This window comes from Crassostrea angulata, chromosome 9 (assembly GCF_025612915.1).
Source record: "Crassostrea angulata isolate pt1a10 chromosome 9, ASM2561291v2, whole genome shotgun sequence".
Classification (NCBI taxonomy): domain Eukaryota; kingdom Metazoa; phylum Mollusca; class Bivalvia; order Ostreida; family Ostreidae; genus Magallana; species Magallana angulata.
In genome coordinates, this window is record NC_069119.1 from 15,113,887 (window position 1) to 15,128,434 (window position 14,548).

Consider the following 14,548-nt stretch of genomic DNA (forward strand, 5'->3'; position numbering starts at 1 on the left):
GGGTCATCAGTTGTTACGGGCCGCCGGAAGGCGGTCCGTTATTTGATACACATTTAAATATTGTTACTGCGTTTCTGCGGGATAGTTCTTTTTTAATAGAATTAATACTATGCTTATTTTTATGAATTTAAAGTAAATTTGCATGTATAAATATGTTTTATGCCTTTTAGAAAATATCACATATTTTTTGTTTTACTCGTAAATGAATAGTAGGTCATACTTAGTAGATTATGGTATTTGGCGCGTTTTTATCGAGACTATAATCTATTCGGAAAACTTCGGAGTTCTTCATTCTTTATCAAAAAATTTCGGAGTTCTTCATTCTTTTCAAAACAATGCATCAGGATCGGTATACGGGACATACTAAAGACCTGAAATACTAAAGACCTGAATGTCATTTAATTTTATATCAATGATATATTTGAATTTCTATGTGCCGGGTCAAATAAAATGACTTTGCGTGTGTATTTATTATATTTCCATGTAAAATGTGGTAGAAAATATCATGAAATGACATTATATGAATTATTTACGCAAGAATATGACAGAACTTAAAATTTGAATTGTCTGGAAAATTTGAACTAATCAATTTTAATTTTATTATGAGGTCCCTTGAAATCATATATTAAACTAATGCATTTGTTTTTATTCAATAAAATGCAACAAAAAAAAAACCAAAATGGTTTGAAATACATAATTTTCAAGAGAAAAATGATGAGTTGAACTTTGTATTAGAGTAATATACAAATCAATGTGTTCTCTATTACTTCATACTATGGCAATGATTATACAATTTCCGTTAGAAATGCTTACAGTAACGAAAGATTCTTTATGATAATAGTAAAATGTTAAACTTCAAAACAAGTTGCTGAAAGTATATTAAAATTTACCATAAAAATTAGTACAACCAACTCTAATTTTCTTCTTTGTGGTGTGTTTTTATGTAAACAACCAATGATTCATACAACAATTATATTTTTGAGGCCCATTTGACGCTTGCGTCAATATGATTTCTTGTTATGTAATTGAGTAACAGTTGGAATGGTGCTTTTACTACATAAAATATAAATAAAAAATCATCCAGAAAAAATGTTACCGTAACTCAATAGTCAATACCAAAAATAAAAATCCGTATGATTACAAACTGAAATCGGTTTTTCAGTATTCGGCGGGATTTGATTTTTCTTTTAACATTAGTATTTTTATTGGTTTCAGAGAATACGATGTAAAAATACAAACAGGAAATTAATCTAATATTATTTACATTGATAATGTTGAAAAATATTTAAAATTAAATTAGTCACATTCGTTAGAAAACAATGTTATACAAACATCCGATAATTTTTTTTCCTATGTCGTATCATTCGCGTAAATAAATATGTTCTGTACATATCCATGTACCTCAGAAAAAATTCAAATGATTAAACAAAAAAGAAAGTTGTAATTACTATTTCGGATTCTTTTTCAAAGTAATTTAACATTGTATTGAAAGATCAAGAAATAAAAATGATTTAAATTTTTGACTCAATCTTCGTATATATTACCGGCGCTCCTTACATGTATAACGGCGTACAGTGTATATAGATTATCATGATCTATTTGAATTAAGTTCCATTCGTAAAGATTCCCATAATAATTAATTGCATGACTGTGTACATTGTAGGCAAATCCCTGTGCGTTAATTACGTCTTGTTTTCCGTTAACAGTGGTTTAAGTAATTAAAATAATTACTTGTAAAAATATCTATAATCGGGATTCCAAAGAACTTACTTACCGCAATTCATAGAAATGATCAGTATGTTTTCTTTCTATGTTTACATTTAATTTTGTTCAAATAATTAATCAATTTTCTATCATTTAAATTGTGTGCTTCATCAAATACTGATTCCAATTACCTTGAAGTCATTAATTTTTCCATTGGCTATTGACAAAAAAAGAGACACTTGACTATCCAATGAAAACAAATACACAGAGTTTGATTGACAGGTTTAGCCAGGTGCAGGTCTCACCCGATGTCCGAGGTTATGTGTGCCGCGAGTGGTCTCAATAAGAGTTATCGATGTAAATAAATTAAAAAAGATACATGCTTATCAAAACATGCTCGTGTAAGTTAAAGTTGATTAAGGCTTGTTCCAACAGAAATCATGTTTTGCTAACTGCTAATTTTTTATGTATAGCGAATTTTAATATTGTACAGTCATTTTACCGGTAACGAATCAGTATGCGGTGTCTCGTGTATGCAACTATTATTATCGGAATTCCAAATGTTTTTATTTTTTGTTTAAATCGCGTTTCTTTGTCCTTCTAAACTGTATCAAACTTCCGAAAATATAAAGGATGAATTACGGAGACAGTAATTTCAACACCCCCTCCAGTTTCCTAGTTTTGAATTCGTTTCTCAGTATCGAATTAAGCGCCCTTTATCTCTTCTGACCGAATATTTTGAGGCAAATTAATTTCAAAAATATACTAGAGGTACTTATGGACTTATAAATGAACAAGGAAAAACAATTGTGGGAATATGTCATTTGAACAAATTATATGATCGTTATTTTTATCATACCGTTTTCCGGTCAAATTGAAACTGGACTTGAACATTTTTCATTTCCGTTACTTTATAATATTGAATTTTCATAAAAACACTTTATAGTAGTAATTGATGATAAGTAGTTGCCATTTTCCTTTGTTTTTCCCGTATATCTATCAATTTTTGCAGCCAAATAATACTTCTGTCGCAATGAACCGTAACTAGGAAAACTACACGTGGTTCTATTTGAAGTCGTAATTTCATTCAAAGCTCCATTATTATTTGATATGATGTATCATCTTTTTAAATGAATTATATTTACTAATTATTCACTAAATAGGGATCAATAACAAACTTATTTTCATAGTTAGGCTTTCGTTTTTTCTGTTTTGAACATCCGGCAGCTCATATCTGGGGCACATTTTTAATTTGTAAACAATTCGGTAAATAATCGTGCAAATGGCAAACAACTTCACGCACTGATATAATATTTATTTCTGTGTTATAATCACCTAGCTAGAATTTTTTTAAACCTCAACTTTGTCTTCCACCAATAATTTTTCTAAAAATTATTCGATACTGGCAAATATTCGTTACCGGTAAAACTGTACCAGTACTGAAACATCGTATAAAAACGTTATATATACATGTACTCTGTAACTAGTCGTCTTTTAATACATATACCTTTCTTTTGTTTGTTAAAAATAAATTCAGTTTTGTAAAAAGATAAGTATATCATTTCTTCTAGATTTTTTTTCTTCATGAAAATACCTACAAGAGAGTTTTGCCAATCACAAACAGTTTAAAGTACATGTAATGTAAAACACGGGCTCCATTTTGAAACAAATTGTCAGAGAGTTCCGAATGAAATCTGATAAACGTTTCACATGGTTCACGCACGCTTTGCTCGAAACGATTTAAACGCATTGTCCGAAATTCTGCACGCTTTGTCCGAAACGCTAAACGGTTTACACGAAACGCTTCACGATTCACACGAAACGCTAAACGGTTAATACGAAACGTTTTTCGCACGTAAGTCGCACGCTTTTTTTTTTGTTGTAGTAGTACGTTTCAGGGTCTGTAAATATTGTCAGCACGCAACAATTCTAAATTGCACATTGTCTTCAAAAATTTACAAATATTTAAATAAAGAAGTTATCTTAGAGAAAAGGTTACGTGTTTTGTAAACGGGTTCGGTTTAAAAAAAACAAACACCAAAATTCCTAACATGACACATGAGTACATACTGTTTATTACAATGCTTGCTACCCTCTGAAAATTTAACTCGCCATTAAATATCTCATTTTTTAAAATAATGTTTGTTACGATTACATAAACTGTGTGCGACAAATAGTTTTCCTAAAACATTTTCTTATTATACCCCCCCCCCCCCAAACAAAGTTTGGGGGGGGGGGGGGTATATAGGAATCACCTTGTCCGTCCGTCTGTCTGTCTGTCTGTCTGTCTGTCTGTCCGTCTTGTCTGTGCAATTGTGTCCAGTCTATATCTTTCTTATGGAGATACATTGGAAGTTCTTACTTCACACAAAGATTGCTTATGACCTAAGGGTGTGTCATGACCTTGACCCAAGGTCATTCGGGTAAGGTCAAGGTCACTGGCAAAAAAATGCAAAATTCGTGTCCGGTCCATATCTTTCTTATGGGGAAACATTGGAAGTTCTTACTTCACACAAAGATTGCTTTTGACCTAAGGGTGTGTCATGACCTTGACCCAAGGTCATTCGGGCAAGGTCAAGGGCAGAAAAAATGCAAAATTCGTGTCCGGTCCATATCTTTCTTATAGGGAAACATTGGAAGTTCTTACTGCACACAAAGATTGCTTATGACCTTAGGGTGTGTCATGGCCTTGACCCAAGGTCATTTGGGCAAGGTCAAGGTCACTGGCAGAAAAAATGCAAAATTCGTGTCTGGTCCATATCTTTCTTATGGGGAAACATTGGAAGTTCTTACTTCACACAAAGATTGCTTATGATTAAAGGGTGTGTCATGACCTTGACCCAAGGTCAATTGAAAAAGTTCAAGGTCATTGTTTCAAAAAAGCTAAATTCTGTCTGTGTCATGTCTTATTAATGGAAATATTAGAAGCTAAAAATTAACAGTTTCCAAAAATAAAGCAGTTGTTATTTATAAAAAATGGACAGTGAAATAGATTCATCCAATATTTTCTATAATAGCAAAAATACACGCGTAATGATTTTTTTCTTAGCGGGGGGTATCAATTGTGAGCTTGCTCACAGTACCTCTAGTTTTCTTTTTCAAAACACGTTTTATATGCAGGCTTTCAATCACAACACGTTTTTATAACAAAAGCAGAACTGAAAGTTAATAATTATAATCGTTTGACACCATATCACATATATTTTCAACTCGCAGCAACAACGGAAGACCTACTCGTGGCTTTGCCACGAGCTCTGCTCTAGTTATTCTTTATGTTTGCTAAAACAGTTCGATTTACTTTTTATTTTATTAAACGTTATCTTAACACATTTGCGAACATTTTTTCTTTATTTTTTTTTTATTTCTACTGATGCATTCCCTCAAATAAAATATACGTGCAACGGACAATGTAACTTTCTTTTTAAAGGTTGCTGCGAATTTATAGTTTGTTACCATAGACTTTGATGCCGTTTTCATTTCGACCTCAAACAATAAAGGCCCTTTTTTAACATGACTAAAGTTATTATTCTAATAATTTATTAAAATTGCATGCATTTGTTAATTATGCTCTACAAAATAAATGAATCAACTGAAACAGAATTAATAAAGACTTAAAAAAAACTTGCTCTTTATTTAAAAAAAATGATAACACGGGTATGTGTCCTTTAGAGCGTGTGTATTTTCTTTAATGTTTATTTCAAAGAGCTAATCGCGGCTGTTTAAAGACCCTCCCCCTACACATTTTCACTGCTTGTTCGTCCAAATAAAAAAAGATAATACGTTATTTATCGAATTCAATAATCAAAAATAATTCATAGATAATTTAAGTTTGTATTTCATTCATCGAAAAATATATCGTCTGCATTCGATTCCGATCGATAGTCTGCGATCGATGTACTTGTAAACAAATATGCCGGTGTATTACTTACAAAACCTTTGGGGTTACGAGGAACAGTCGTCTCAACCAATCAGATTCATCTCGATTGAAAATATGATCAACTACCTCCTCTCTAAAGATAAACTGATCAGCTGATAGTCGGAGCTGTTACTAGAATAGAAATAAAGTTCTTGTTATTGTGAATGTTGCAGAATAACAACCTTGGTCACGAAATGTTGTTTAGAAATATAAACACCGAATCGAATATCGTGAATGTTGCAGAAAAATCTCCTTGGTCTCGAAATGTTGTTTATAAGTATAAAGGTCTCGGCTTCGCCTTGGCTTTTGTATTTCTAAACAACATTTCATGACCTCGAAGGTTATTCTGCAACTTTCACGAAAACTCTTACTTTTTTTTTCTTAAATAGTCTCCTTTCTGAACTGTCGATTATTAGACTGTCGTCATTGAGGACAAATCGAACGCCAGTGGATTTCTGAGGATCAACAGTGCATTGTTTTGACTTTACTGATCCTTCCATTGTAATTTGCTGATATTGATATTAAATCATCCCATTAACTGAAAATATAGTAAAGCTATCGAAAGATGCACTTTTTTTTCTCTAAATACACCTGTTCTAATGAACTCGATAATAGATGTCTAGTTATCGTTTGTATTGTTTCGGAATTAAGGTTTCAGGCTCACATTTCCAAATTCCCTTTAAGTAGGTGACCTAGATTATCCCAATGTCACAATTCCTGAAAAAAGAAAATATAGACACAAACAAAAACTAACTAAGTCATATTTCTATAAATGTTACTATAACTCAAATTTGAAACATTTACTTGATTAATTAAAAAGGAAACATGAAGTTAGGTTCACCGTTAGAAAATGAAAAGTAGAAAGAAATCAAAATACAGCTTTTCATCGAAAGAGCCATCTCTACACAAGGAAGTTTTAAGACTGAGCATATTTGTTTATGATACTTGCGTAAATAAACAAGACAAGAGTTACACCTGAGTGTGTTTGTCCAATCGAGAAAAAAAATAATTTCCTTTTTAGTGTTGCCAAATGAAAATTCGTATATGCAAAGTATCTATTTATTCATTGTTTTACTATGTTCCCCTTTAAATGATATATATGTGAACTTCCTTTTCCCACACATTTTGTCAGATGTGCAAAATCTAGTAAAAGTTTTGTAAACTGTGAGTGGTGTGTGTTGCCATTGGTGAAATATTATATGTTCATGTAAAACTTATTACATTGTTCATAAAGAATGCAGTGCTAACATATAACATACTCTTCTAAAGTACAAAAAAACATATTTCTAAAGTACAAAAAAACATATTCATCGTCGATTAAATCACACAAAATTATTTCTGCATATTAATTACACCATGATTAAAATCAGTTTAAATGCATGTAGATATACAATATACATGTAGGTTTAAGGGCGTTGAATTAAATTAGCTATGTTTTTATCATTATTTTCTATCCTTGGTTTAATTGGTTAAAAAAGTTTCCACTTACCTTCCTTATATAATATTCTTTTTTATAAAAAGGTCAAAAGAAGAGAATATTAAACATTTACTGCATGATTGTGATTGTGATTCCACCAGAAAAATCATATTTATGTAATTTTCCATGTGGAAAAAATCTTCATTTTCCCCTTACAATCATGCAATAATTTGTTTATCATAACAAACGACAGAGAATGATATATAAATAGTGCCTGTTTGGAAGGGTAACTGTTGAAATTAACCCCCAGAGAAAATCATTGTCAACCGACGCGAAGAGGAGGTTGACAATGGTTTTCTAGGGGTGTCAGTTTCAACAGTTACCCTCTCAAACAGGCACTATTTATTTTATTATACCTAGTGTCTAAATTTTAAAGAAAATTTTACTTTTTAATATAGAAATGAAGGGAATTCTAGGGCGAACCGTACATGCATAATTTACGCGCATGTAACAATTTATTTTGTTACCCGTTGCCAAGTGTGTTGCTAACACTGAGGGTAATAGAACGGATTACCAACTGCGTCTACAACAATCAGATTTCAGTATTTAACATGAAAGTATAATAATATAGAATACATCGGGTTTTAATAGTTCTTAAATTCTAATAAAGCAATAACGTAGTTAATGTTTACAGGTTTCTTTCTATCGCAGTTTTCTGATATAAAACAGGATTTCAACGATTTTTATAGAATTGGTTATTTATTTACATCGTATGCTCATCCTCGGGATTCTTCATACGGAATTCGGAATGAAAATTGGAAGGGCGAGATATGATGAAAAATATGACGATGACAGGGAAACATGAAGTTTAATTGCCCTGGCTCGTGATTTTCTAGAGCCAATCAGATATCGCGTTACATAGAATGATCCTATTGAGGTATAATAATATATTTCATGCCCGTATTTTGCTTTCATTTTTCAAAGAAGCCGGTGAAAAAATTGCTATAATTCATGCACCTTCATGGCAGAAAGCTACAAGCTTATGTTGTAGTTTCTTGATACCTGTGTCATTTAGGAATCAATCAAATCAATATACATCAGTAAGAATGACGTGAAAATCAAGCTTATCATTTCCACATCCTGTTTTTCTCTCACATTGAGGGTGTTGAACAATAAACAACTCAACAGACTGACCGCTAGTGCCGACACTGACCCTCCTCCAATGGTCCCTGACATCGATGGACATCAGTTGTCCTCCATCAGGGCCGTCAAATATCATATTTCTGTGTACAGAACAAAAAGTCAGATATTATGTGCCTGTAAACAAAAAGTCAGATGTCATGTTCCTGTGACCAGAAAGTCAGATGTAATGTTCCTGTAAACAAAAAGTCAGATGTCAAGTACCTGTAAACAAAAAGTAAGGTGTTATGTACCTGTAAACAAACAGTTAGATATATGTACCTGTAAACAAAAAGGCAGATGTCATGTACCTGTAAACAAACAGTCAGATATCATGTTCCTGTAAACAGACAGTCAGATGTCATGAACCTGTAAACAAAAAGTCCGATGTCATGTACCTGTAAACAAAAAGTCAGATGTCATGTACATGTGAACAAAAAGTCAAATGTCATGTACCTATGAACAAAAAGTCAGATGTCATGTATCCAAGAGAGTAACATAGCCTGCAACCTGAAAGTCAGATAGTATATGCCTGAAACTCGGCAAAAGTAGTTATCATATCTTTTTAACAAGAAAGTCGGTTATTTTTTTCTCTGTAATCATAAAGTCTGATAACAGGTATCAGTTTAACATACAGTCAAAAGTAATGACTTGTTACTAGAAAGATAGCGTGTATCCAATAGTCAGATACATTTTACATGAACCCATAAATAACGATTACATTATCTTTGAAATAAAAGAATCAAAGCAATTGTCATCAAAACCACAAACTCTACAAACAGTTACTCTATTCATTATAATCGGTTTTTAAAAAGCCGCATAAAAACCCAAACTAAATTGATTGGACATACAGTGTATACATTAATAAGGAAATGAAATAATATTTATAAACTTGCTCACACTGTGCGTTGGCAGATTAAAATATTACCACTAGGATTACAAATGCTTGTTAATAGAATGGAAATCAGCCTCTGATTTATTTTTTTTTGCTATTGTTGTTGTATTTCGGATGTTGGAATGGCTCAGATTCTCCATTATGCTGTATCGATCTTTATGTTTCAGTTTTGTTACATATATTCACGAGGTATGTAAGAATGATTCCTTCATGAAAGCTGTTTTTATTCTCGTTTTAACTATGTTTTTGGTCAGTTTGAAAAAAAAATCGCAGACCCTTTTCAATGTTTTGAACTTATTAATCAACATTTTTGAAAATATTATAAACGTGTAGACATTTTTCGTTTTTATAAAGCGACATTACATATCCAAATTGAATCTTAATATGTCATAGAAATAAATTAAGATCACAGATCGATATTTTGATTTGGATAATGACCATTTACATTCACTTACCGATATCAAAATATGTTATTTCAAAATGCTATTCAAAATGCCCCTTTGAAATGATTTTGCATTTTGTCTTTTAATTTATACATTATTGGTATTTCATATGTAATTTTTAACAAACGTTTCTGAATCTAATGCAATTCATTCTGTAGTTAGATAAGCATACTTAAATCAAAATTCAGTAAAAGATCACTTGTTTAAATGCATGTAACGATGTAAGTTACTAGTTACGAGATTTCAATAGTATCCGATACAAATATATAGATATAGTATCACAAAATCCAACATCATCTGAAATTTAACCTTATTTTCAAATGACCTGTGCTTTTTATTCCTTTAATTTAACTGTACTTATTTTTATTTATTTCGACATCTTAACACTAATACAAATTATTTGGTTTTTATTGAAAACAATATTGAATTCATGATACTTTAGTTTTCCCATTCCTGCATTAGAATATTAATGATTTATTTACTTCTCTAGGATATTTTGATTTATTTCTGGATCAAAGCAGCTACTCTATTGGTGAAATCAACATCACACTACGATGTTACAGTTTACAGAAGAATTGGGAATACATGACAATTCAAACTCGCAATCAAATGACCAATGACTTTGAAGCATTTGTAAGACTTAACACATCCGGTGTATATTTGGAGAGCAAGGGTACTTCTATTCATGGATTGTCCATTGACGGCCAATGTCCTATCACTGATGGATGCTATATTGAAGCTTTCATGAAGATGTATATAGATCAGTGTATAGATCATCCCGAATTATATCCCACATTTAGATGTCAGTTTTCGGACGGCAGTCGTTTATCGTTTACATCTGAGAAGAGTTTACGGTTGAAAAAAGGTAAAAGTATTTAAACGTCATTTAAAAGGCAATCGAAATCTAAATAAAATACTGGTTTACTATAATTATGGTAATTATGGTAGTCGATTTCTTATGTAGAGAGAAATAACGAGTCTTGATTTTGAAGAATTATGATTTTCAATGCAAAATATATCGACTACATTGTCAGGATTTATCTCTTTTTCAAACACTGCGGTAATGTTTCCCTTTTATATGTCAAACATAGATCAGGATGGATTCAGACACACTAAAAATTCGCAAATTCAGACCATCATATAGATACGAGTGTTATAGACGGGTATTTGCGATCAAACTTCAAGGCGCAAGTAGTTCATCAAAGCCGACTATGCTCTGAGTAAAATCATTAACTCCCTCCCAGATACATGTATACTGATCGTTTATTTTGTTCCTCACAGTTAAAACGTCCTTGCAAAGAAATAATTTACCCCACTGTGTTTTGATTTCATTAAAAGAGATCAAGAGGTAAGAAATCAAGCAAGTTAAATTTGAATTTTATTACGGTAGCGTGTAGTATTACAGATTCATTACAGTTATTTTATTTCTACACTTTCATATAAATGCTATTCCATTACACCTTCTGCATTTTAACTGTGGTGTCATTGTTGGAGATGAAATTTAACAGTAAAACGGAAGGGTTTTGCTATTTGCATTTGTTCTATAACTGATTTGAATTTTGACGAGAATAAATTTTTATGAGTAAAAGAAAAGTCCTCAAACGAAACCGATTTTATTCAGATATATTTTTAAAGTGTATTTTTCTGCCAACAAGTTTTTGTTCAAAAACAATTCACATATTTTGTTTCAAAAAATGTCGTAACGATTATCAACTCGTTAAAAATGCATAGATGATCAAAGCAAGATTAGGGGTGTAATCAGAAACGGGACAAAATGTAGTCGACAGTCACGCATTGACACACCGTATCATTAAAATCTTTATTTCATAATCAAAAAAGTTTTAAAATCAGAAAATCGGGAACTAACCTACTATGTTTCAATTTTCTGTTCTGTATAATTTCCACTTTAACAGAATATGTAATAAAACATCGCAACTGATTACATAATAGATATTCTCTATATATCATGTGCGTTAATTCAGAAAAAAAGGAGATCCCTAATACGAGATATCTTTTTTTCAAATATTACAACGGATTTAGGCTATACTGATTATGTTTTAAAGACCCCCCCCCCAAACAAAAAAAAAATAAAAAAAATTATATGACAATATAAATCAGATATGCTTGTGGAAATTTCGTATATGTTCCTTTATGTTAAGTTTTTGCAGATCAGTTCGATAAAACAATACACTTTGTTTGAACAGGGAAATCACCAAAAACGATGCATATGCCTTCCATCATATCTCGTACAAAGATTGAAACGGAAGACTTTAGAGGATTTAGGCATGTCTTTCAGTTACAATGCACAGGAGAAGTTGAAAGTATCAACGGTAGACCAAGCCAGGTAATCTAAATAATAATAGTTTTATAAGCATCATTTTTTTTTCGGAAGGGTGCTAGATGTTTTAGAAATACCAGTCGCTGATTTGCATTAAATCTAAAATTGGTAAACGTGAATATTAAATAGTTTGGACTGATAAAATATATATGTGAATAATGATAATAAAAAATGAAACTGCACCGAGTTGCGAGGTCAATGGCTTATCTGTTTTTCGATAATTACATGCATAGATTTAATTGTTTTAACCAGGAAGTTGACACAATTGTATTTTCATGCAACTTTTTTTATCAGCATATCCGATGGTGCAAAAAAGTATCTGGGAATTTCATAGTTATGGCATTACAGGATCCTCCTTTTACAACTACTTTATCACAAAGCAAAGATGGTTGCATCATAATGCAAAGATCCATGACATATTATTCAGTCTTGGGCAGTAGCGATGACCAAATTATGTGCGAATCTGGGTATCTACAATCCAGCACTATATGTGGAAATGGAAGCGCATACTCAACTTTACAAATTCAAACCAGCGATTTGGAAGAAGGTAAGGGCTGAAATTGTTTTTAAGACCTAATGGTAAAGACATAAATTATATATTTCATAATACTAAAATTTCAACATTTACGGCAAACTTTAAGACTTTACATATAGGATATTCAGTAACCAGGTTCAAGGAAAAAATCTTAATGTTTGATGAGGTAAAATGAAAATTGGCGATTTCATTATTAATGCATGTATGATATTATCAAGGGAGAACACAAGCATATTCACATATTCAAACAATTAATTGCTATGTTTAAGGAAGTAATTAATGTCTCATAATTATATCGTAATTGTAAGCCAATAAAATGATAATTGAAGCATAACCGTCGTCTTCCGAAAATTATCATTTCGCCAATTTAGATTGTTTTTCCGTAAAAGAATTTTCCGCAAACGTGTTTTTGTCAATACATTGGATGAATATGAGCGGAACAGGTAGCGCAGATGGTAACTTTAATGTAGATACATATATTTGTAAAGTACTAACGGTTGATGTTATTGACATTACTACTTATATATAATATATTGTAGTTATATAAGTTATATTTTTTTTTAAATCTGCAAAGTTTCATCAGCAAATAACTTACCAACAATAATAAATATATCATAAAAGTGGTGGCTAAGAGGTAATCAGATGCAGGTAGAAAACAAATTTGTATACATTTTAATTACAGGTAAGTTATAATAGCCTGTTCTCTAATGGTCAATAAGTAAAAATATCTTATTTTGCTTACTAGAGACAAATAGCTATGATTTTCAGAAATTAAATTATATGTTTATGTTTAAGAGTATTTCGTTTTGAGAAATATTCTATCTACAATAATTAAAGTTCCCTTGCAATTGAGAAGCCTTTCTTTGGTAAACGTTATTTAGGTTGCAAAAGCAAGCATTAATGTGTAAACATATATCAAACCAGATTAGCAATGAAATACATGAAGGTCTTCAGATTTCTCGCTGGATGATATCACCCTTATTCTTTAATTGAATAAATCCCATCAACCACTCGCCTTCCACAAAACTGCTGTTGAAAAATCATATTTAACAGAGTTTTTTGTTTTCTCAACATAAAGGTAAGAACATTGCAATTATCCTTTCAAACTCTGAACTGCAGCTTTAATGGTTTTACCTTTTTTTAATTATCCATAAATTAATCATATCTATCTTTAAAATTTTAAAAGATTTTTGGGCCATGGACTATCATTAGGTAGCCATTAAAATTTAGTAGCTAATTGTAGGCTTTCCTATATCTTGATACAGAATTCTTCGCAAGGAGATTAAAATACTAAAATAGCCAAGACCATCCAGCCTTTTTTGTCTATTCTCAATCATTTATCATCTGATATATCATTTCAAGTATCTTTTATATATACTTTTCAGATGGTTTGCTTGCTGGGTAATAATATTTCAAAATGCATAGTATTGAATCATTTCTAAAAACTTATGATAAACTTAAAAGAGATGCTAATTTCCTTTTTTGTTATTTTCAGAAGTGTTTGTCGATCACTGAAGTTATACAAAAACTGAAGAATACGTTACAAGTGGTGAACAACTCTATGCATTTTTGTCGACAAAAGGTCCTGCTTTCACCATTTTATTCTTGACGAAGGTTTTATATTTTTGAAGAGTTTTTCATCAATTGTCGTTGACACTCTGATCAATGCTCATTATAAGTCAATACGCACAGGGATGATAAAAAAAAGATTTTTTAATTATAATGTCTATATATTTCATTATTTCATGAGTGCATGTTGTTCATGTAATACAAAGGGAAAAAAATGAAAATAAAAATGATTTTACTATTGATTTTTTTTAATCTGACAAGGCATTTTCTTCTCACACAGATGAAAATAAAAGCAGCGGTAGAGACCATTTCACAGCAAATTATTCAAAACCAGCAAAAATAAATCTCAACATTTAAGTAAGCAAAAGAACATAAATCAAATATAACGTTAGTAAGATTTAACTCCTTTACATTTTATCAAAAGCAAATATCTTGAAGCAACAGGTTTACTAGTAGATGCTGCTGAAAAAAGTTATTCTTATACAAACGCATTTTGATAAAAGCAATTCTTAATCTTAAGCGGTTCTGTCAAATTGTGCAGGCTTTAGACAT

At 31.2% G+C, this 14,548-nt stretch overlaps 2 protein-coding genes across 2 annotated transcripts in view; one reads left to right on the forward strand and one right to left on the reverse strand.

The window, feature by feature from the left end:
- LOC128162143 (uncharacterized) overlaps nucleotides 1-8,316 on the reverse strand; it is a 46,956-nt gene extending 38,640 nt beyond the window's left edge. Inside the window, exon 1 of the mRNA XM_052825335.1 lies at nucleotides 8,232-8,316. Within this exon, the coding sequence (XP_052681295.1) occupies nucleotides 8,232-8,316 (85 nt within the window). The remainder of the gene's footprint in view (nucleotides 1-8,231) is intronic.
- Nucleotides 8,317-9,197: 881 nt separating this feature from the next.
- LOC128162460 (uncharacterized) lies at nucleotides 9,198-12,453 on the forward strand. The gene is made up of 4 exons (XM_052825670.1): nucleotides 9,198-9,300; nucleotides 10,045-10,419; nucleotides 11,759-11,898; nucleotides 12,187-12,453. Exons 1-4 carry the CDS (start codon nucleotides 9,234-9,236, stop codon nucleotides 12,448-12,450), a joined length of 846 nt encoding a protein of 281 aa, XP_052681630.1. The 5' UTR covers nucleotides 9,198-9,233; the 3' UTR covers nucleotides 12,451-12,453.
- Nucleotides 12,454-14,548: the final 2,095 nt, after the last annotated feature.